This window comes from Hipposideros armiger, unplaced genomic scaffold (genome assembly GCF_001890085.2).
Source record: "Hipposideros armiger isolate ML-2016 unplaced genomic scaffold, ASM189008v1 scaffold_38, whole genome shotgun sequence".
Lineage (NCBI taxonomy): Eukaryota > Metazoa > Chordata > Mammalia > Chiroptera > Hipposideridae > Hipposideros > Hipposideros armiger.
The window spans coordinates 5,419,631-5,444,562 of record NW_017731388.1 but is presented as its reverse complement, the minus strand read 5'-3'; the positions used below and the strand labels follow the sequence as shown (position 1 = coordinate 5,444,562).

Below are 24,932 nucleotides of genomic sequence, written 5' to 3'. Positions count from 1 at the left end.
CACTCTGAATTAATATGTGGCTCTGATCTACTTGGGAAAATTGTAAAAAGCAATTAAAAGCAAAACAGACCCAAGAATAGAGGACTGGCTTTTTTTCTTTTGCTAGAGGTTCGGTATTTTTCACCGTAGTTCCCCATAGGTGGGTTGGGAAGTGGAGCAATTTGTAGCTTATTTTGACATTGTTGGAGTATGTGTGTGGAAGGTGGGGGTCAGCATTTCTCCCTGAACCTGCACCTTCTTTGCAGAATTGCTGTGTCTCCCTGTTTTTTGCCCTCTTTCACCTGTGTGGTCCCTCTCCCTCTGAGAGAAGGTGAAAGTGAGGAAAGTCGAACAGATGGGACAAAGCGGGTGTGTAATACATGACTTCACTACCAATGCACAGGCCCCGGGTACCATCTTACTGCCTGGTGTACAGGCTCTGGATACCATTTTACTTCGTGACTCAAATCTATTCCTTTTGTGACCTCCTCTGTGCAGTAGCAAACTCTCCCAAAGTCCTCTCTCAACCAGCAACCCCTTAAGTTGAGCTAGTAGACAAGTGAAGATCTGCCTGTAATTAATGCTTAATTCATTTGCATGTGGATGTTCTCATTATAATGTCATTAACATGGGGGAGGGAGTCTGGTTGCCAGAGCAACCAGGAGTGGGGCAGGTGCAGTTCAGCCTCAACTGGCTTCTCGGCTGTTTGGTCAAACTCCACCTGGATTCCTGGGTTTTACCACTCTTTGGTTGCCAGAATGAAAACAATCCACAGCTTTACCCTCTTTGCTTTGGCTGTGTCTCTGGAATTTCTTGGTAACCTGTGCAGTTCTGCCTGATTTTACTAATAACTCCTTTTATTTTAACTAGCCATACTGGGGACTTTCGTCTGTGTTGTCCAACACAGTAGCCTGTTGCCACATGGGGCTATGGAGCCCTTGAAATGGGATTAGTAGGAATTGAGGTGTGCTGTAAGTGTAATAATATACACAAAGGTCCTCAAAGACAGTATGAAAACAAAGAGTGTAAATGATCTCAATAATTTTCTTAATTTTGAGTGTATGCTGAAATGGAAATATTTCAGACAAATGGGACTATATAAAATACATTATTGATGTTAATTTCACCTAGCTCTTTTTGTTTTCAATTATGGCGACTAAAACAATTAAAATTAAATATGTGGTTCATATGTACGTTCTGTATTGTATTTTTATGGGCAGCACTGTCCAGGATGATGGATTCCTCTTCCAAATCTCCCCTCTGATCAGTACTGCCTTTTTAATCCTTATAGAATTTATAGTAGATGTTATCCCATGCAGAAATTCCACAGCTAATTCTTTCTGGATTGCCTACCAATTTGCTTGTTGGAGCCATAATTTCATAAAAATTCTTAGAGGTTAAGAAATTCAATTTTCCCATCAAGAGGGGAATTTCCTCTGAAAGCATGGCTGATAGATGCTTAACTAGGTTTTACTTGAGACTCTCCTTGGGGCCACCACTTTACAGAACAGCAGATAGAGAAAAAAGTCAACTTGTAAGAAAGCGTTTCCTTACATTGACAAGAAATCTGCTTCCTTATAAAAGCTCCCAATGATTTTAGTTCTGCCCTTGGAACAAAATAGAGCAAGGGTGTTCCTCTTCCTCGTGACAGCCCTCCATTTACTTGAAGACAGCTGTCATGGTCGGCTACACTAAGCTTCTTTTTGTTAAACACGACCCACTCCCCTCAACAATTTCTCATAAGTCATGGCCTTGAGGCCCAACTCTCCTTGTTGCCCCCTTCCGGATTTTTGCCATTTGTCAATGTCCCTGTAAAAATGTGGAACCCAGAAAAGAAACCCAATTCCAGATGTGGTGCACATTGAGTAAAAGATGATAAGAGCATTCCATCTTTTCATCTGGACTGTAGAGTTTGGTTTATTTAGCCTAAGATTGCTTTTGTTTTCTTATCTCCTATATCCCATTGTGGACACATTGGAGCTTTTTGTCCACTAAACCTAACAGATCTTTTTTTTTTTTCTATAAACTGGTATAAAGTCCTAGCTTCTTTGTCTCAGACTTACATAATTAATCTTTTTAAAATTGAAACCCAAGACTTAATGTTTCTCTTAATAAAATTTTACTTTGGGGCTTTATTCTACTGTTCACGTGTATAAGTCTGGTTCTTGCTCAGTAAATTAGCTACTCTTGTCAGTTGTGTACCAAAGACACTATTAACTCGTTTTTGATGTCATCTTAGTCACTGATAAATGTGCTGAACTAGACAGAGTCATCTTGTCCATTAAAACATGAGAGACTTTCTCAACTGTCTTTCTAAAATCAAGATACTCTATGGTCTAACTACTCTACTAGAAAAAATAACATTTGGTAACTATTTATTGTTGTGCCTACTACGTGCCAGAAATTTTTTAAGTACTGAGGTACGACTTAAACTTGGAGAAACAACTCTGATGCTAACTGATGCCCTGTATGTGTTCCCAAGCTATGTCTTTAATAACCTGTGAGGGCGACTAGGACATTTTACCAGAAAGCCTTATTAATCTTCCCAGTTTCTAATTTCTGTAGTCCAACCTTTACACTTTTCAAATAACAGGATGCCATTTGTCACTTGCCAGTTTTTCCACAACCTGTTAATTCTCAGGGTGTCTTTAAGATTATCAACCATGATTTCTCAATTGTAGCAGTTTTGTGTTTTTTTTTCCTAGGAAAGAGTTCAACTGTACTGGGAGATTTATAGTTTTTTAGAGTTGCTCTCTACTCTCCATCCTGGGGAAACTGTTTCTGTCTTGGATACCAGTATAGTCTGGCATCTAACACTGGACCTAATTGCTGACTGCTTAAATTTTCCATCTTTTTCCCTTGCTTTCCCGGTTTGAAAGCCTATCTCTTCATCTCTGTGAAAAAGAAGGAACGTTAAGTTAAATAGGTCTTCTAGCTTCTCCCTTTTATTATTACTAGTAAAGCATCTCTCCTCAGGCACGATCAACAAATCTGCTCCTTATTCATTTACTGAAAGCAAAAGGCGCTCCTAACTATATATACACAATTTTTATCAAAACAACGAGATAGGTTCCATGAGGCTCTCTTGGGTTCTATACCTGGGTTTCCTAGTAGATAATTTGAAGGCTTTGAATACTTACTTTTCTTTTCTGTGCCATTTTTCTAATTCGTAAAGATGTAATCATTTAAAATGAAAAATGTATACAAATTGTCATCAGATTTTCTATAGAAACAATCCATTAATTTCCAATTTGGGGCTGATCTTTTTTTTGTTTGGGGTAGCTTCTGCAGAAACATACACTATCTTTCCATTGACACAATTTATAAAATGGACTAATAAAATATTGTTAATCTCATTATTTATTTAATTCTAAGCTCAATGTTTGCATTTGTATATGCCACAGTGATCAGCAATAGTTGTGTGGTTATATTAGTCTTGTGTCACACATTGAAATCTTTTGTATAGCAATGCTACAGGGTCCCAGAGGGAAAGTTCTAAACAGGTGCTTTTGAAAAAGAGGATGATAAATTCTTATTATCCATGTTGCCAAAGGGAAGTGATTATAAATAATTGAATGAATCTTGAAAAGTACTATAAGCAAGGGTTTGGTGTTCTGCATTTATAAATGTTACATGCACACTTAGATTGTATCTACTCATGTAATGAGAAGGCAAACTGTGAAAGAGTAATTTGTCTAATTCAGTCAAAATTATCATATCAATCATTTGTATATTTCAAAAGAAAAATTTAAGTGCCTGAATTATGGAAATAATTACTTCATTTCTCCATTCCCTTTGCTTTGTGCATATGAAGAGATAATCTGATAGACTGTTTTTTCCCTTCTTTTTAGAAAAAGACAGTCATTTAAAATTGGGAACCACCCAATATAATCTCTGAAAACCTTTCACAATTTTGCATCTGGCTTCTTTTGATAAACATTATCTCCTCATTTTTACAGCAATTTTTCCAAAACAAACTATCTTTTTAAAAAGTTATTTGTCAGAATAATGCAAGTTAGAAATTGTAGCATAATATTGTAGATTTTTTTCCTTACAATATTGCAAAAATCAGCCTTGAATTGATTTGGATCATACTGGCTTACTTAACTCAGTTAAAAAAAGCAGTAAACATAAATGCAAGTAGATACTGATCGCAATTTTATTCACACCTCAGATTTACAATAACCTCAAAGTATTTTTCTTGATTTGTTTTTCCACCAATAATTTAGTTTAATTTATCATTATACAAAATCTGAATAAGTAATCAAAGTATTGAAATAAATAATTCTTTTAGGAAAGTTGTGATTCTCAGATAGTCCTTATTTTTGCACGCAATAATTTTATTACAACCCGTAAGAAGTTTTTCTAACCAAAACATAGCAATGGATTGACTAATTAAAAATGCACCCATCTGTTGGTAGCTTGTCTTGCTATTTGAAACATGCAGATCTAAGTGGGTTTTAGTTACGAAGACCCTCTAACTGTGAGTTATGAATTCATAAGCTTGCATTCATAAACACAATAAAGGTTAGCATTACAACAAAAGTTAAATATATGAAGCATTTCATATTTCTTTAATAGGTTTGAGTTTTTAATGTGATTTTGAAAAACAGAGCTTTTCAATAGAAAATGCAAAATAAGTTTTAGCTATTCTCCTTATAGAATGTTTACAGAACGCAAGGAGATTTTACATACAAAAAAAGATGCAGTCAGTGTTTGCTTTGTTTATGAACAGCAGGGAGTTACTTTGAAGTGATTGAATATGAAGCTTTATTCCCCCCTAAGGAAAAAAGTGTGGCAATCACTAGGATTAAGATTATATTATATTAGAGTTAAAATAAGCCAGAGATTGGAAACTGAGGCTTACCGAGATGTGATTACTAGTCCAACATCAAACAATTCAGAATCCAGGACTCTTGCTTTCTAATATGACATTCCTTTCATTGTTTAATGAGTTTATGTGGCACCCTGAGCTAAATGATTTAATTTCCCTGCTCTGCTTTGTTACATTATAAACAGAATCCACATTCCATTAATTAAGATTTTGTCATCTGTGCTTGGGAGAGAGCAATTTTGACTGACATCTATATTTCAATACAAATTTCAAGCATAAGAAAGAAGCTATGGCTCACACTTTGTGATAGCCAAACAAAAAAGTGTGTGCGTGCACGCATGCACACACACGTACACACACACATTGTGAAACAGATGAAGCCTAACATATAGAATCTATAGATATAAAAGCAGATTAGTCTCTGCAAGATATGGTACATGGGAAGAAGATAGCTCCCTATGGACGAAGTCCGCCTCTGAAGTTAAGACTCATGACAATAGAAACAGTAATCTTTGGCAGAAAAGTACTCGTGCGGCTCTTTAAAAACATTTCAGACAATTATATTAAATAACAGAAACATATGGTTCAATTTTTTAAAAAATGGTTTGCCACAATTACCTAGTGCCTCACCCACTGATCACCAAAGTAGGGTACAATAACTAACGGCAAACAATGATTTTGTGTCAGGCATTCTGTTTATGGCTGTATATATCTTAATTAATTCCTATAACAATCCTGAGGAGGCACAATTATTAACCCCGTTTACAGATAAAGAAACTGAGGCACAATGAAAATTACTGTGTGTGAGATGAAGAGCAGAAAAAGTGAGGGCTTAGATGAGGATGAATATTAGATGGACAGTTAGGATCCTTTAATTAAGTGACTCCCCCTCTTGCTTTGTCCATAAAACGCGAAACTTGAATTTGGATCTCAGTGAAGTGACAAATTACATATCAAGGACAATTGAAGTCATGCTCAAATGGTAAAAACCTTCAGCACTAAACCTGTAATTGGGTCACTACACTATAACCATGAAGAAATAGGTTTTTACACAATGCTTGACTCTGACCATATTTTTCAAAGGTCAGCCAGTTCTAAATTATCCTTGATCCCTGAAAAAATGCGAGACCCAGATAAAAATTTAAAAGCATTTGTTTCTCTACACCACATTTTAATCATCAATTTGGACCTTCTACACCATCTATCTTTTAAGCACAGTTGCTGACAATGAGCTAGGTTATTTGTGTTTGTTTGGGGTTTTAGTCCTGTCCTTGTTGGGAGCAAATAATCAACTAAAAGAAGAAGCAAAGTTCGGTGGCTTTGGGGGACAATCCTTAAGCTCCTGAAATCAAAATCCACTGCAGAGACAGTGGAGGATGTAATTAGGTACTCTGTTTAGAGAGGTGGGCATATTTGTGCAATATGATATAACACAAGGCCATTCATTTTGGTTTGACAGCAAGCAAGTAATTGTGTGAAAATCTGAATTTATTCCCCAAATGGCTATAATGGAGGTGCCCCATGAGGAGAGTCAATGCAAATCCTATCTGGTCACAGAAAAGAAGTAAACCTTCCAAAGTTTTGGGGAAATTTTCACCATCAGCTAGTTCCATTTTATTTTATTGACTAGATTAATCACAACCTAAGTTTTTTGGAATACATATACAGGAAAACCTCTCCACACACAGAATGACTACCTACTGAAATTCAGTTTTCTGGTTATTATTTACCAAATTAAATACACAGACATAAATGGAAAATGTATTTTTCCATGGTGAAGAAAGAATTAAGAAGAAATTCAATAATATGGACCTAAAAGCAAAAATCAATAACTTATTTTGAGGTTTAAAGAGGCAATTTTATACAGATCCCAACTTTTAAGGAGTTTATTTTTTCTTTAACCGTCAACCACCCTTTTCTTTTTTCCCCACATAAATTGCTTTTATTCTGAGTTAGAAGGCAAGATGGTATTACTCCAAGTAATATTCTTTAGAGATAATGAACCCCCATGGCTTACCAGGAGTATTTCTAGATTTGTGTGAGTTTGTTCCTATGTGTGTGCATATGTGTGTGTGTGAAATTTGTACAGATAATCCCCAGGTACACTTTGTACTGAAATACACCAAACCAACTTAAATTGAAATCTAAGGACCAATATTATTCTTGGCATTATCTTACTAAGGAGACAGTTTACTAAAAGCCTATTTCTATCCACAAGTAAGTGTAATTTATGGGGGGGGGTGGAAAGTTTCCAGAGCTTTAAAATATTAATTCCAAGTACTACTTCATTTGTTCTCACCAATTTTATCATTTTGAAAATTAATCAGCTGTCAAAAAAGTTGATCTCTAAGCGATATTAAATTTAAATTATGCATGTGTGTTTTATCAAAATGTGAAGAGCAAAACATATTATGGAATAATAAAGAGGCAAATAATCTTTGAAGACGATTCTATGTAAACTGAGAATAATCAATAATATGGCTTTAACTTTAAAATTTAAAGGCTTAAAACTATCTCTGTTGTTCTTCAGAGGTGTGTGTGTGTGTAGTGTTTGTATAATTTTTCAGGATTCTTTACATTTAGAATTGTTCTATTTTTTTTTAATACTGCGTACCAGAAGAAGCACTGTTTTTGAAGGTTAGCCAGGGTCAGAAAAAAAGAAAAATCATAAAATTATTTTCTTGGTAATTATTAGCTTTACGCTCAACAGCTTTAAGGTGCTGGTGAATCAAACATTTGTGAAACATTCCCAGTGGATTTGCCAAGCATCTGTATTAACATCCCAGATAAACTCCAGGGTTATAAAATTATTTACTCTGGTTTATTGGTTATACCCTTGCCCCTGAACAACTGCTGCCTTTTGCTTGGTAGATGAGAAACCCAATTGTGACAAGTGACAGTGCCCCCAGAGAGACAGCAAAACAGACCATGTGTACAGGACGATGAACGGTAATACTCAGATTTGTATCAGTCACACTTTTTTATATGTTCTTCTCTCCAGTACAACAAAACTAAAAGTAGAAACAGAATGAAAGTGAAACGTGAGTATAGCTAGCTAATACAAAAAGTAAAATATAATGGGTTACTATGTTATAATGTATTCTATATGTTAAGTGACATGTACCTTAACTAAAACAGAGGCAAATATAGTTCATTTCCTGTGAGAAGGTGAAAATTAACCTTTTTAGAGGATATCAGGGCTCCTAGTGATTTTAGCATAAATTTGTTGAAAGATCCAACAACCTTAGCTGATCAAGAATACGGTGTCAAATTTAAGAGACTCTTATAATTAGAATGCAGATGGCACCAAATAAAAACAAAGTCATTAAAATAAGGCCTGTGTCTTCATTCAGGCTCTCTTTCTAGAGATCAAAATTTGAATTTGTACTAATGACCTATCTGACTTTTCAGGGAAGTGATCTGCTGTACAAATAGAAATGTCGCAATAGTGTGGCTTCGTATTACAGGATGCAGCCTCCCTCTGATATTAAGACATTAAATTATCTAGGATGCAATCTGTACAAGTCATAAGTAGAACATTCCTCCAGCTACTCTCCAATTAGCAAGAACAAATACTCTCAAGTAATTTTATGAAGAGATGTTAGTACTTACATGTCAGCTAAGAATCAGTCAATCCAAGAAAGGGGAAGCTAGACACATCTGTTCATTCACACTAGGAGAGAAACTAGGACTATTCTTGGGCGCCAATCCCTGATAAATTTCAGCAAGGGTGCTTTATGCTTTGCATCAACTAGCCTTGGAATGCTTACTGTCCCAGGGTAATTTCACGTTACATTGGCCCTGGGTTACAGATGTGGGGGGTTGGCACATGCGTTTGCATTTTTGCCTATGTTGGAAAAAAGCAGCTTCTGAAGGGCCATGAACCAAAACCCTCCCACCAGTAGTCTCCCACCCCCAGCTTTGAAAGAATTGGTGATGGCCCCCTACTCTTTCCATCTAAATGTAGTGCTGGGCTCAGGAGGCCTGTGGACACAAAGCTTCTATCCAAGGCTGTCACTTGACTGACAGTAGAAAGGTTGCAGGGAGATGGACAGCTGTGTGTAGGTGGACATGGAAAAACAGAGAGCTGAGCAGATGAAATCAGAGGACAGCAAGAGGAACGTTCTAAATCACAGACCTTCCCAGACTTAGAAGGCTTTGGGAGCCTTAGAGCTGGCTAATCTTATTTTTAATCAAAGCCAGGGTTTTAAAACAAGTACTCAAGTTTATAAATAGATGGATATCTGTAACACATAAATACACATTGTAAAGTGGCACGAGAAGTGCATTGCTAAAGAAAACGGTCAGTGGAAAGTCGCAAAGCATCCTGCATTTCCTCAGTGCCTTTTCAGTTCAACCTTTGAAGTGATTTCCGCATTGCAAATGTCATTCTTGGAGTAACTTGACCAGGGTGGTTGGCTAAGCAGAATGGGCACAACTAGGCATGTAGCAAAGTATTTGAAATGATAGCAATCCAAGTGAAAACTATAAAAGTTTCAGTTGAGAACATAATGAGACACACGGAGGAAAGGAGGCCCAGCTTTACTGAGCTGCAGTAAACTGACCACTTAATGGAACAGACTTAATTAATGTCCTACCGATGTTCAATTACCTCTGATAGGTATCTAATGGAGCGCAAATAGGCAGGTTGGGCTGCAAAGATGGGACCTTGCTCTTCAAGTTACCGTATGTTGGAATCCCTCTCATAATCACCTGTGCGTGTTTGAGTTCAAATTTGTTTTAATTCAGAGCTGCAGGAGATAAAGGGGATTGAGGCTTAAAAGTGATGACATATATATTATCCTCAGTTAAGCCTCAGTGTCAAGTAAACCCCACCTATAATATTTACGATGTAGAAATGTTCCACATAGAAAAAAGGTTTATCACAAACTGAGGTAACTTGGTCTCTAATCCAGATAGAAACAGTTAAGGATATCCTTCTTGGAGGGCTACTTTCACACACAGTCACCAATTTAAATAATAAATCTCATCAGAATACCATTCTCTGTGTTTTACTGGCTAATTTTCTAACTCATTCTCTCATTTCCCAGCCAAAAGAAAACCTGGGGTGTGTACGCATAGAATTGAATAACAAGAAAAACAAATGATTGAGTTGATATACTTTAAATGTCAGTTTGAGTCAAATGATCCGTTACTAACCGAATTTCTTTTTACATTCCTACTTCAAATAACTCATTGTCTGCCTGAATTTAAGCCAGTTTATTTGTGCAGAGATAGTCAAGGTCTAAGAAAAAGTGATTCCACATATAACTCAGTAGAAGAAAGCTGCTTACAGAGTACATTTTAAAGTTGTATGATGTATGTGTGTGTATAGACTCTTGAGTTAACATTTATTTTATATGAATTCCTCATTGTTTTTAAACATCACATGTCCAGAAAGTCCCCAAATAATTCCAGTTCTAACCATGTTTATAAATCTCCCTTTTGTATTTCTTTACATAGGGAGTTAATGTTCAATTGATTTTAATAAGGTTTCTTTAATTTACAGTAGAGCTCAAGTAGAATATTATTCAAGAAAAAGCCTATACTGTGTTTCTTGGAGTTTTGACTGAGTTTCCTCTTTAGCTCTTTTGAATAAACAGTCAAGGAGCATAACAGGCTTTTTGCAGGCTTTTTTTTCTTTTTTTTAATTTACCAATTGGCATAAATGATTAGGTCAAAGAAATACAATATATATATATATAATTTTGAAAGTAACATTTGCTCTATAAGTGCGCTTATAAAGTTCCATTATCTAAAAAAGCATGTAAAGGATTTATATTTTACATAAAAGTACATTATCTGTCATTGTAGACATCTTTAGAATATTCAAAGTTCTTTTGAAAGTACAAAATAAATGCTTGAGACATAAATCCTCGGTAACATAGTACTTTGCTTTGGACTGTGAGGAGGGAAAAAAAGTTAGGTTTCCAAACTTACCTTCTCATTATGTATTAAATCATAAATTATGTTCATGGTCATATATATTTTTTTCTTACGTACAGCATGTCACTGCAATTACACATTGTTTTTCAGAAAGAAAAAAAAAGGAGGAGCTGTTGCAGTATTTACATAAATTGGTTCTCTAACCAGATCATTATTTCTCTTTTAAAAATGGCTAAAGAAACCATACCAGTTTATGTTATTCACATATATATTATCTTTAGTTTTTTCATTATAAAACAGCTATAATTCTGAAAGCTCTTTTAATGATCATAAATCAACATAGCTATTAAATATTCAAGTATTTAATAGCTAAAATATTTTATGGCTGTAACTTGAAGGTTTATGTTGGCATTTGGAGTTAGAATGAGTGAAGACCATTTCATAGATGTTGTATTGAGGGCTTCCAAGTAAAAAGCTTTTTATATTTCTTTGGGGGAATGGCTTTTATGCCTACAAATTAAATCGTTTTGATATTTAATTCATGTTCCCAATACAGCCAAAAGCAGATGCATGCGCGCGATCTCCCCTGAATTCTCCTGGTGAAAGATTCATCATCTCCACAAAATATGTAGTTCTAGGGATCTAGAGTTTTTGCAGTACTGAAGGGATCATCTTCCTCTCTCTCCACCTCCCTCCCTGCAGCCCCCAGGAGAATGAAAGTTTCTACTCAGGACCCACATCCCCTCATGGTGGGCGTCATGAATGGTCAGAGCTCAGAAGAAACTTTTGACATCTTAAATAGGTGGTATTTGGCACCTAATAGGAGCCTGAGTAACGTTTGTTACAACAGAACGAAAATTTAGGGACAGCACCAAATAAAGTTTCAAAACAGTCTTAGCCTTTTGCAAACCCAACCTTTCTTTCTTGTCCTTTTCCATCTCGGTGACCCCAAAAGACTTTTCCTATGTCTTGCTCTCTCACCCTTCTGACTAGACCTGAGTTCTGTTCCTGTCTTTCCCACTCTGATTTAAAGGGCTAACAAGAGTCCTGCTGCTTCTTTGCATAAGAAATAGCATCAAAGCCTAGAGATCAAAAGATGAAATCTACAGCTCAGAGGAAACCCCCCAAATGTTCCAGGTTACTAGAGTTCAGGTGCTAGCTTGGGATAAGGAGTGTTGTTCTGACAAGGTGAACGTTTCATCAGGCAGAGTTTTGGTTATTCATTATTTACAGTCTTTTGATTTGGTTAGGAGACTTGATTTCTCACATCATGTTTCACTTCATTCTTTTTGAAACTATTATATTTGGAGGCAGGTACATTCCTTAGGTTCAAATCCAGTGGAATCCTTGAGGAGTATAAGTTGAGGGTGAGCTGTCACAAATGAACAACGAAAGAAGGGCATGATTTAGAATTTATTTTTCTTTGCTACTGCAGATGTTGGTGAAATTAAGCATTCTCCTCTCAGGGGGACCAAAAGGTAAATCACAGTGCCTTGTTTCCTCGTGGAAGGGAAGATTTAAGCTGAATAAATGATTTTGCATTTAATAATATTAAATTATTAATATTAAAGTATTAACTATTAAAGAGTTCTTGATGAAATATTATTTGACAGGAATAAAAACTGCCTACCACGTGCCAGATACTGCACTCCATGCTCTCCAAAATTCATTCCGTTTTTAGAAGAATCACATCATAACTACAATTTGCGGACGAGGAAACCATATCTCAGAGAAGTTAAGTAACTTACCTAAAGGCACACAGCTAATAGAAGACAAGATACAAGTTAACTGGGGATGCGTCTGTCTTGAAAACTCTGGTTCTGGCAATGACAGAGTCACTGCAGCGTTGTTGGAGGCTCCATTTTATTGATAACAAGGCGGATATACAGGGAGGTCCTGCTATACTAGCTAAAAAAAACCTGGCAGAATGTATAGTAAAAGGCAGAGGGCATTCACCTTCTCATACTAACTCTCTCTCTAGGCTTCCATGCATTCTCTTTATCATTGCTAATTTGTCCACAGGTCAAAGGCCCTTTTCTCATTATTTTGGTGAAATTGGCTGTCCACGTAGAGGTGGAAACACTGGGAGACTTGGTGCTATTTTAAAATGTCTTTAGAAATTAGAAATACCTTTGAAATTCAACCTCAATTCAACTCACCATTTAAAATATACTTTGCAGCTCAAGTCTTTGTTGTAGGTACAAAAAGGGAAAAGTATTTTGAAATTTTCAAATTATTTAATTACTGTGTTCCTTAAGCTTAGAGGCATATATATTTTGACATATCTCTTAATGGATTCAAAACACCCTCAAATTCTTATAGCAGTTGGGGGACTTTTACTCAAGAGTCAAGCTACTGTACTTTTTGAAAGTGTGGCATTCTAGTGCATGCTTGTGATTCCGATAATTGATTTGTTATAAATGCTCTCAAGTGTTTGAAAATTCCTGGGTGTTTTCCAATAAAGTGGGGGGGGGACGGCAGGTGGGGGGGGTTCTGCAATGATGGTGGACCATGGTCACCATCATTTTTTCCATGTTGCCCTATTTTTAGGAGGAATAATGTCTGTTGGATTAGAACACTTTCCCTTTAGGTAGTCAGAGTGGACAGAGGAATTTTCAGCAGCTCACTTCTGGTCTTCCACCCAGCACTGCTTTCAAGCGGAAGTTATAGTTCAGTTTTTCCCAGTTAGCATTTCCTGTCCCTTGGATCTCCAGATTATTGGGCTGTTCTGAGGCCTAAAAAGGGAAAAGAGGAAGAAAAAGGGGAAGTCACTGAAGGTACCCTAGCAAATTAAGCCTCGCTTTCAGGCAGCTGTGGCTGGAAAGACTTCGTTTAATATTCAGAATGTGTATACCAGGAGAAAAAAATGGTACACTTTTCAGAAATTTTACTGTTTTTAAGGAGGCAGTTTCCCATTTCCCATTTCAATCACATACATGCAAAACGCAAGCTCGTGCCGAGAGGCAGCCAGCAACTACCGTTTAAAATGTTTTAAGCAGAATTCGGATGGCTCTTTCCTTCTTGATACTGTGTGCCAAATGACAGGGACCGAAACGCATCTTCTTTTCGTACCAAACTCAGGAGGACACATGAAGGAGCCTAGAAATGCATTCCTTAAAGGAACTTCGTGCAGTTATTTTAAATAATTTATACACGCAGACATATACTGTATCCCCCCGGGTGCATTTTACCCCCTTTTCACTTGTGTGAAATCAGTAGCTACAATCGCGGAAATCCACTTCCTCAATCTGACATTTCAGCAGGTCTCGCACTGAGAATTCCAAAAGCCCGGAGCCGCATAAGCTGTCCCTCTTGCCCACCGACTCACAGCTGCTGCCCAGCGTCTTGCCAAGTGCGCCTGAGTGAAACGTTGCCCACCTTCCTACCCCGGGTCTGAGTTTGCACGGGTGCAGCTGTCCAGCCACGGAGAAGACACGATGTGCGGCGGAGGCCAATGACCTGGAACGGTGGCAGCGATCGGCTCTCTCCTCCCCAGCGCCCTGCACCCCTCCCGCTTGATCTAGGATTCCTTTTTCAGGGACACCGACTACTCGGGCAACCCCTGGGATGTTGACTTAGGAGTTTCTCCTTGAAACGCTTTTCGATCCCATTTTACGTAATTTAGCTGGCGAGGAGCGTGACAGGACTCCAGGTCTTCTCCACAGCCTCCCGCCACCACACAGCAGGGGTTGCCTGGGTGCGCGGGACATGGGCGGGTGGATGAAAAGATACCTCACCAACACACCTCTCTGCGGGCTGCGGGCTGCGCGTTGGCGGTCTTTGTCCGCTTGCCCTTCCGCCCGGGTCGCGCACTCCCGCCTGTGACCGGCAGGTGGCGGAGTTGGTTCACGAGAGCCGCTGCCAAAGACCAAACGGCGCTTCCAACTCGCGGAGATCGCCCTCCCGCTGGGACCCAGGCTCCCGAGGAAAACCCGGCCCAACCCCAGAGGGAGCACGAGGAGGAGCAGCCTAGGAGGAGGTTAAAGAGGGAGGCCTCGTCGGGAATCGAGGCCCCAGCAAACTTCCGCAGAAATGCACCGAGTCGCGTCGGGGGCCGGTCCCTCCATCTCTGGCTGCGATGCGGTGGCGGGACAGAGCTCAGGTGGCTGCGCCCGCGGCCGGAGCATTGGGGGATGGACCACGGCCCCGGGGGGGGGGTGTCAGCGCCCCAGGGTGTCGGCCGTGACTCCCGCGGCACCTCAGCAGGGGCAGCTGCGCAAATGTATGCGGCTCCTGCTTTTCACCACCGTCTCCTGAGGCAGGGACAGCTGTCCCGACCAGCGCGGGCTGCGATCGGACAGCAGAGCGGCGGCACCGCTCCGGACATCTTCGAGTTCCCATTTGCGACGTCCCCAGGGGCAGCTGCAGGTCCCCATCCCCTACCTTATGCCCTTCGCTTCTATCCTCCGCACCCCAGATTTGCTAGGCCGGGTTCCAGGGACTCCCCTGGGAAACACACACACACACACACACACACACACACACACACACACACACACACACACAGTTGGTTCCCTGCAGCCAGGACTATTTCGGGGGCGTCTTGCCGCGGTGGGGAGTTCTGTCCCTGGACCGGGATGAAATACCCACAGCGTGAGAGCCAAGATGGGGCGAAAGGCGGCTTCTCTGTTGCTAGAAAGCCATTCTTTGGAGACAGTGGCTGAGCCCTGCTTCCGGCCAGGCGTTGCACTCGACGTTGGGGACCGATTAGGTCCCCTCTCTCCAGGCAGCTGGGGAGCCTGTGAAGAAAGGAGTAGTCAAGCCACACAACTCCCTTCGAAGGGCATTTCATGTGGAGATGCGCCGTAAAGACACAAAACAGGGCAAGGTAGCAGAGGGCAGCTGTGGACGTGCGCAGGAGTGTGCAGCCCCAGCCCGGGCGCGCGAGGCACGAACGCTTCTACCCTCAGAAAAGGGCAAAAGCAAAGAGGCAGGTCAACTTTGTCTTTATTTTATTGTAATAAAAGAGCCTTTTCCTCCACCTCACACCGTCCGTGAGGGTAAAAAGGATTTACTAACCGTTCCTCGAGCTCCCCCCCTCAATCAATTCAGAGTCTTTCGAAGCTCCTTCCACCGCCCAAGGGCTGGACCCCTGAGGTGACGTCTGGGGACCCCGCCGCCTCCTCGGGCGGGGGCGAGGACCCCCGCGGAGTTCGCCCTCTCGAGCCAGCCGGGACCTCGCGCCCCGCCAAGACCGGGGGGCGGGGCCTCAAGACTGGCTCTGCTCAGTAGGGGCGGGGGCCAGGCCTCCCCGTCTGTACAACCATTGGCCGCGGGCCCCGGACTGGCGGGTGCACGTCACGGGCCGGGCCCACCCCCTTGGCAATGTCTTCAGCCTGCTGCACTCCTAACTTAAGCATTTATTCCACTGGGATAGAAGCGGCAGGAGCAGCGTTGGCACCGGCGAACCATGGCTGGGATATTCTATTTCGTCCTCTTTTCGTTTCTCTTTGGGATTTGCGACGCTGTCACGGGTTCCAGGGTGTACCCCGCGAATGAAGGTAAGAGCGGGCAGCCTTTCTGCTGTTGGGGACCGAGAGGGGACAATCCGCGGGCGAATAGTCCACGGGAGCGCGAGGCCAGCGGGTGTAGGGGTACCCCGGCGTGAGCGGTGCGCCCCGACTGCGGAGAAAGGGGCCGGGGCGAGGGGGTCGGCGAAGGGGAGGCGGGGGACAGCGGAGTAGCTTGCCCGGAGTCGGTCACCCGTGCTTGCGGCGAGGGTGCCCAAGTTTGTAGCGAAAGGACAAAGTTTATCAGCATCCGCCAGCGAGGCCAGCTCGAGGCGTCTCGGTGGAATTCACGGAGCCAACCCCAGGATTTAAAACAATAATTCTGTAGCCCTCCCTAGTCCTCGCTAACTCCAACCCGGGTCTAGGGGGGAATGGAAACCTGGAGCCGAGTGAGGGCTTGGTGCTCCCGGGTTCTTGTGAAAGCTTTGCAAGCTCTGGTTTCTGCAAAGTTTCACGACCCTGCGCTTCCCGGGACCCGGCTGCCGGGCCTCCGCCGCGCAGCGGTCGTGGTGCCTCTCGCCTGTCGCCGGTGACCTGATTTCTAGCACGGGGCGTCGGAAACCTTTCTCCCCGCTGGGCTCCGCGCCCGGGGGTGCGATCACTGGTCTAAGGGGCCTCACGCTCCTCATAGCATCCGTCAGACCTGGGGAACCCACCGGCAAGTTGAACGTCCTCGAGTTTTTGCTTTTTGCCTCAGAACTGTACACGGGTTAGTTTGGAGGGAACGTGCGGAGCCGACTGGACCCGTCTCTGTGCCCAGTGTTCTGTGCGTCGGTTCGCACATGCTGGAAGGGACTGTGTCTGTGTCTATGTCGAGGAGATGGGGGTTAATCATTTAGTTTCTGATGATCTCAGAGAAAGGCGAGTTGAGTGCGTGTGTATGTGTGTGTGTGTGTGTGTGTGTGTCTGTGTGTGTGTGTGTCTGTGTGCGCGCGCGCGCAAATGCGTGTATGGGGTGCGTGGTACCCGCGTGGACGCGGACGATTGTGTGTGCGCAAATGCCTTGTGTGCGCTAGTGTTCCGGCGAATGCTCGTGCTCGAGTCTCCGTGCATCTTGCCTTGCATCCGTCTCACCTACTCTTTTGCCCCTCCCTACTTATCCATCCATCCATCTATCCATCCATCCATCCATCCATCCATCCGTCCGTCCGTCCGTCCGTCCTTCCTTCCTTCCATCCTTCCGTCCATCTCTCCAGGATCCGTCCATCCATCCCTATACAATCTATCATTTTCCCTGTTCCGAAGGAGGGAGCCAAAAACCAACTTAGCCTTAGCCTGGCAGCCGGTACCCAGAGCTCGCCAGACTGAAGCTTGGAGATTCACACACCTGCCGTCAGACACTGCGTGGGAGGAAAGGGGCGCTCTCCCACTCTCCCTATCTCTTCCCTTTTTCCGACGTGGCTCCAGGTGCCATCTCGCCCATTGCCGCCCCTCGGTCCCCAGGGTCATTTCTCTAAGCGGAATCGTGGATAACCGTGTTTCCTGACTACTTCACACACTTGTTGGGAAGTCCCCAAGACCTCACCGCACCAGACGCACAGATTTTTTTTTTTTTTTTACCCAACTCTTTTTTTTTTTTTAAATAAAAGTTGGGAGCCCTAGACACAAAAAGGCGCTGATGGAGCCGTAGGCTGAGGTAGAAAGAAGCGGGGATAAGTTGCCCCTTTCTCAGACCCCTCCTCCCCCTTAAAAATTAATTCATTTTGTTGCTTTTTATTCCCATCACGTTTTCTTTTCTCCTTTTTACCCTCCCATTCTACTCCGTCCCTTTTTTTGTAAATTGGGTCTTATTGTTCCCTTTGTGTCCCTAATCCACCTTACATAAATCCAAATGGATGTAGCGGGCTTTTCTCTAGGGACCCAGAAGAGAGAATGAGGCCAGGGGTGGGGGCGCAACTCCGGGCGGGAGCAACCCAGGGAAGGCTCTACATTTTAAAATAATTAACAGACCCTAGGAATTCAGGTTTCTCGGGAAATCCCGGAGAAAAAGGCTGGTTTTTAACTCCTCTGACTTCGAGGAGAAATGAGAGGGGAAATGGTCAGAATTCAGGGGCTTGGGGCGAGCTTGAGAGTCGGGGTGCGCAGGAGCAAGGATGAAAGCTTCCCATTCCCACCCCTCCCCCAGCCTGAAGAGCCAGCCTCGCTGGTCAAATTAATAACTCAGTGGTTCCTTTGAGATGGGCCTTTCGACCTCCAGGCCTGCAGATCTCGGTGGGAAAGGGAACGTGGAGAGGTTAGGAATTTACTGCGTCGTTTTCAATGCTCTAGGTGCCCGGGCAGGGTACAACAGCTCGGTAGCCTCTCTCCCGGTCCCCCTAAGCTTTGACGCACGCTTTTAGGTGTACCACAAGCTTACAAAACCTATTAGGTGGCACTCCAGACCTAAAATTCAAACTCCTTGATTTCCTCTTGGGTGGAGGAGGAGTCTCCGATTGTCCTCAAAAAGACCTGGGAAAGAGAATACTTCAATTCATTTGCATTCTAATTCTACACGTCTGCCATGCCCCCTTCTGAAACTTTGATATTTGAAAAGGCAGCGGATACCACATCCAGGGCCGATTTATTTGGTGGTGTGTGGGGAGGGGAAATGGTAGGGGAGAGAGCCTTTTCATGACCCTTTGAGTAGTCTCAGATAGAATTCACTTGTGGCTCTGTCACCATGATGATGAGTTATGTGGTCATCTGAAACTTGCAAAAACAAATAACTCCAGTAGATACCAGACAAAGATGAATGCAGATTTTGCTCTGGAGTGCAACTGCCCTCCATAGATATATTTATTTTTTGAATTGTACTTGAGATTCTCTATTCATCCTTTTAAGAAAATGAATCAACTGAGTCCTGGGATGGAATTTTAAAGGCTAAGCAAGTTAAATAAATAAGAACTTGCAGATTTAAAGAGGGGAGAAGATCAAGTGAGTAATGATTATTTACATAAGTGAGACCAAGTTTAGGTTTTGATCAGAGTTGGATATGTGCAGCCTCGGCACATATGGAAACGCTCAAGCAAATGGTTTTCGTAGTATTGGCTTTTTGCGATTGGAAATTAATCTATTTTTCTTTTCTTTCTTTCTTTTTTTTTTTTTTTACAGTTACCTTATTGGATTCCAGATCCGTTCAGGGAGAACTTGGGTGGATAGCCAGCCCTCTGGAGGGCGGGGTAAGTTCCGAGTTCCTCTGCTCCAAAGGGTAAAAAGGAGTGATTAGCAACTTTCTGAGAGTCCTAATGGCTTGATTCTTGTTGATTGTGGTGAGGGGTCAGATTTCCGCCAAGGCCTATGAAGTGAATTACGCTTTGTTGCAGAAATCCTATACTCCCCTTGGATAAGTCTGTCATGGAACCAAAAGGGCAGAAAGGGTTTTCAGAGTTAGGAGATTGGTAGAGGCATAGACTTAGGTGCCTATTTAAAACGAATATACTGACAAGAAACACAATCTGGGGACTAAATTAGAATTTCTGTCTATTATTGCGATGGCCATGAAGTCCTGACAGCGTTGATGTTAAAGGAATCATTCTGTTCCCAGTGAGAAACATACATAAGTAAAGACGGCAGGGAGAAAACACTTCTAATTGTACCCGATGAGGCAGCAGACACACCTTACCTCGCTGTCACCACCATCCTAAAGCAGCTGCTGTGTGTCTTGCACACTGAGAGAAAGCAACGCGAACTTGTGCCAGGGCCACCGTAAATGCAGAAAGCAGCACAGGCTCGAGCATTGTTGGTGTTAAATTTGAAAAGTTCAAGGATCTGAAATCTTGGCTCTTTGGTGATGGGGAGGCCGGATTATAAAGTTATGAGAGAGCACCTCGCTGTTCATTTCTTCTCAAATTTGTTATCACTGTCTCCCCTGGAAGATTGAGAGAATAGAAATAGGTCAATGACCACATTCTCCTACCCCATCCTCTCCCTTTAATAACAGGTCAGAATGAATCAGCTTTGGAAAGAAATCAGTACAACGTGTATCTCTGGCTTCTGCCAAATTGAAATAACTTTCAAATCCTTTAAAAATTAAGCATATCATCCTACCTTTACACGCTTGATAGTCTATGACTGAGTCAAGTGTTTAAAAACAATAGGGATGAAAGAAAGATTAAGAGTCTTAACCAGGCAAAAATTGTAATGCCAGCACCCAGTATGATGCTTCATCCTGTCCAATGAATAAGCAATAAAAGATTAAAAAAAAATAAACATCTATTAGAACTGTTAAAGAAGACAGGTTTCAAAAATAAAGACAAGGCAAGAAACAGTCATGAAAATGGAGAATTTTAAGCTGTATTTTTCCAAAGCAGGTCTTGTAATCCATTTGAAAGAAAACGGAGATTGCCCTGCCTTCCTGTTTTTCTGCCTGAACTTGACTGCCTTTGGATGGGTCTCTGCTGAAAAAATTCCAGTCTGCCCTCAAAACCATTTTTTTCAAGGGAGGGAGAATGATTGGCAGGCCTCTGGCAGTGTAGACAGGCTGTATTCACCACTGATTGCAGGCAATTGCCCTCATCCTTTGAATGTGAAGAAAGGCACAGCTTTATCTTGTGAGAGTCAGACTCTTGTTAATCCTATACCCTGGAAAGGTCACTGATTCGGGAAGGCTTTTCCATGCTACACCACGGCCATTGCTCTGTAGGTTGAATGGATTAGAACTGTCCGCAAAATTGAGGATGGAAGGTGTCAGTACTTCCATTAAAATTTTTAATGAGCCTTATTTTTCTTACTGGCTGCTCTCAAGTTAGAAGACAGAGTGCATCATGTATGATTTGGGATCTGACTTGTTACACTAAATATACATGGACCTATTTAAAAGCAAGGGGTGATACGTTGTCTAGTACAGTCTATGGTCTATCTAGTTTCTAGAAAGCTTTTATTACAATTTAATATGCTGCAGACTTCCCCCACGTCCACCCCACCCCTTTCCTGAAACTGCTGAAAAAGCACCTACGTTTTCTAGACACAAAACTCTCTCTCTTGAGGTCTCTTAAAAAAAAAAAAAAAGCCATGCATACTGATAGTTGTATACAATCCAGAACTTTTTATGGGCTGACTGTAGACAGAGTTTTCCTGTCCTTAAATATTATGTGTAACATTTTAAGTATTATTGTGAGGGGTTAGAAGTGAAATTTTACTTGTGCATAAGAGAAACAGACATTCCAAAATGCATAGTAGCCATTGAGAAATTATGTGCCAAATTATAAAGTTTAATTAATCTCTGGATTGTGTAATTGAAGAGGACTTTTTCAGGCTAAGAGTGATGGATGAATTAGACATCTACCAAATAAGGATGAACTGGCTTTCAAAAGTTCTTTCTAACTGAGGGGTGAAGCATATTTGAGTCTTTTGATTATTTTGAAATCTCTACTTATAGTTAGAACAGATTACATCTTTCTTGGCTGGAAATTTGGGATTAGAGTTTTACCCAATAATAACATTTATTTGTCGTTGTTATTATTTTTTTAAAAAAAGACAAATCTTATTTGACAATACCACCAAGTAAAAAATAAAATATAGTCAGAGACAACTCACTGCTCTCTTGTTTTTCCATCAGAACAACTAAGCATAACATGAGAATAATAGAAAGTGATGGCTCCTGATGGCAACGTTGTAGCAAAAACCTAATTTCTGGGCAGTGTTCATTTAAAGGAGTATATTGAGTTTCTGACATGGATTGTAAAATACAAAACCAAGGGGAGATTTGTCATTGTTCTGGTGAATTGATCAGTGTGTTTAGGCAATCAAGCTTAGGCTGGAAAATTCGTATTAGACCTGAATTATCCTGAATGAACTCTGTGGAGATATCCCTATGTGCTTTCATTTACATTGATAAATGTGTTTTTCTGTATTCTCTTTGTTTTGAGATGAGAAGAATGCTGAGTGGTTTTTAATTTTTGAAGGTGGGGATCTATTTGTGGATTTACAGGAATTTCCCCAAATAAGTAAATTACTGGTAATTTATTACTTAGTGAAGAAAAAGAAATTTTAATCACCGCAGGTCACTTATCCCTCCCAGCTCCAACATTCATAACGGTAGCAGATGAAAGGGATACAAAACTGTGCATTACCACCCTTCACATAGTAGCACTTCCATCCATTAATAGTTTTCCAATGTACAGATGGAAAACCTGTTAAAAGATACATTATGATTCTATGTACTTCATTTTATTGAATGGAACTTTAAGTGGAGCTATTATAGAATGCAAATTTTTTTAAACTATCTTTTTTTTTCTAGTTATATTCATGTGTTAGATACTTAAGCTAATTTATATCAGGTCTATGTAAATACACTACTGTAGATATTAGTGAAGAATTGGAGGCTGCCTACCAGTTTTGCAGGAGCCCTCAAACAATCTTCCTGCTTTTAGGGCTATTTTTTAAAGCCATGCAAGAGTGAAATTATTACTGTAGTCACAGTGAATTCAGGTTGTCCCACCATTGGAATCTTTATGTTAGGAAGCAGATTGTGAAGAAAACTCTACCATCCTTCTGTAATTTTCTTGGGCTTCCAGTCGTAAATACCTCTGAACATTTTATTTTCAACATCCTCAGAATGTTTAGAAGCAAAGCATATGTGCATTCTTGTTTACTTATGTGTATATGTTTTAAAAGTAGGAACGATATACAAACATTTAATTGAATAAATGCTCTTGAAAAGTGTTCCACCATTATAAATGACAGTGTAATTGAGAAATCCAACCAGAAAGTTTACTCTCTGCCTTCCCAGGATTACCAAAACCAGAATGGCGAGATTTTCTTTTCTCCTTTAAAGAGTAGTGACAGTGCCAAAAAGAAAAAGAAAAAAAAAAATCGACTGACATTTTTTTAGGTATTAGAGAGCAAAGTTCTGACAGGAGCACCACTAATTAACTGATAATTGTCTTCCTTTGGCAAGCTCGACTCTTCCTGCTCTTAATTTGCAGGTCTCAGCTCTGTTGTTGAAACAATACGCACTCTAGTTTTTCATTGATGAGCAAGTTTGAACTGTTGCCACTTGAAATTGTAGCTGTCGTAATAGGTGAATTTCAGGTTGTTAGACCACCACAAGGAACTGCTGAGAACTCATAAGCAATAAATCCACCATGGCCTCTGGATTTTAGGCAAAAGAATGAAACAATTAAAAAACAAACAAACAAACAAACAAAAAACCACTTCCCCGGTAAAATACTGTCTTATCTCCATAAGAGGCTTTACTAGCGAGGACTGGTGCTCAGTCGTTTTCTTACTGAAACAAAAATTACAAATGTCTTATGAGAGTAATAATGCAGGATTGTCAGAGCACTGCATGATGGCGTTTTGTAATTGATACATTTCCTTTGGAATTTTGCAGTGGGAGGAAGTGAGTATTATGGATGAAAAAAACACGCCCATCCGAACCTATCAAGTGTGTAACGTGATGGAGCCCAGCCAGAATAACTGGCTCCGAACTGATTGGATCACACGAGAGGGGGCTCAGAGGGTGTACATTGAGATCAAGTTCACTTTGAGGGATTGCAATAGTCTTCCCGGTGTCATGGGGACTTGCAAGGAGACGTTTAACCTGTACTACTACGAATCAGACAACGACAAAGAGCGTTTTATCCGAGAGAGCCAGTTTGCCAAAATCGACACCATCGCCGCCGACGAGAGCTTCACCCAAGTGGACATTGGCGACAGGATCATGAAGCTCAACACCGAGATCCGGGATGTAGGGCCGTTGAGCAAAAAGGGGTTTTACCTCGCTTTTCAGGATGTGGGCGCCTGCATTGCCCTGGTATCGGTCCGCGTGTTCTATAAGAAGTGTCCGCTCACGGTTCGCAATCTGGCCCAGTTTCCAGACACCATCACGGGGGCCGACACGTCTTCTCTGGTGGAAGTCCGAGGCTCCTGTGTCAACAACTCAGAAGAGAAAGATGTGCCAAAAATGTACTGCGGGGCAGATGGCGAATGGCTGGTACCCATTGGCAACTGCCTATGCAATGCTGGGCATGAAGAGCGGAATGGAGAATGCCAAGGTAAGACAAGCCATATTGTGCTTTTCATTAGGGCTTAGTGCACGTAATTAAATCAGAGATGAGACTAAATGGAGTCAAGCCAGTAATTAGCAGCCCCTGTGGGATGTGGTGGGACAGAGGGGTCTAATGAGGAAGTGCTATCGCTCCAGGTGGCAAGGCTAAGACCGTTCGAATACTGACAAAGTGAATGATGCTGCTTGTAATGAGTAAAGGCCGAACACATTTGCTTAGCGGGCACTTAGCTCTGAACTGGCTGGATGTAAATGAACAAGCTGAAGAAAGCGGGCTGGATTGATCCTACCCTAAAGAGGGTGGACACTTTTTCAAACCATAGTGTTCCTGTCTCTAGACATGGTAAAACGATAAACTCTCCCATCACATGTGCATGTGCATGAACAATTTACGTGTGAAATTAGGATTGTTTGTGGTTCCAATTCCCTCGAACTGTGTGGAAAAAAAAAAATCCAGCCTTCCCCTCCCTGTGGGCAAGTGTAGACATGATTCAGTGTAGACATGGATTGACAGTGTTTCAAATACATTTGTTCCGCTGAGCACCCACTGATAGGGACCCTCAGTGAAATTAATCTTGATGAAAGACTTTTATTTCCCCAAGGAGGTGATAAAGAGCTAGTAAGAGTCTTCTTATTTGATCTGTGGTCAGAGGCAATACTAAATTGTGATCCATTTTGGTTATTGAGTTTTGGAAGAAATCTAAGAGTTTTTATCATGTTAATTTCTATGTATCAT

At 41.4% G+C, this 24,932-nt stretch overlaps 1 protein-coding gene across 1 annotated transcript in view; it reads left to right on the top strand.

Annotated features, from left to right (window-relative positions):
* The first annotated feature begins 16,018 nt into the window (after positions 1–16,018).
* The window catches only part of EPHA4 (EPH receptor A4), a 142,016-nt gene continuing 133,102 nt past the window's right edge, over positions 16,019–24,932 (top strand). The window contains exons 1-3 of the mRNA XM_019638205.1: positions 16,019–16,200; positions 19,300–19,367; positions 23,522–24,185. Coding sequence (XP_019493750.1) covers positions 16,110–16,200; positions 19,300–19,367; positions 23,522–24,185 — 823 coding nt within the window. The 5' untranslated portion in view covers positions 16,019–16,109. The remainder of the gene's footprint in view (positions 16,201–19,299; positions 19,368–23,521; positions 24,186–24,932) is intronic.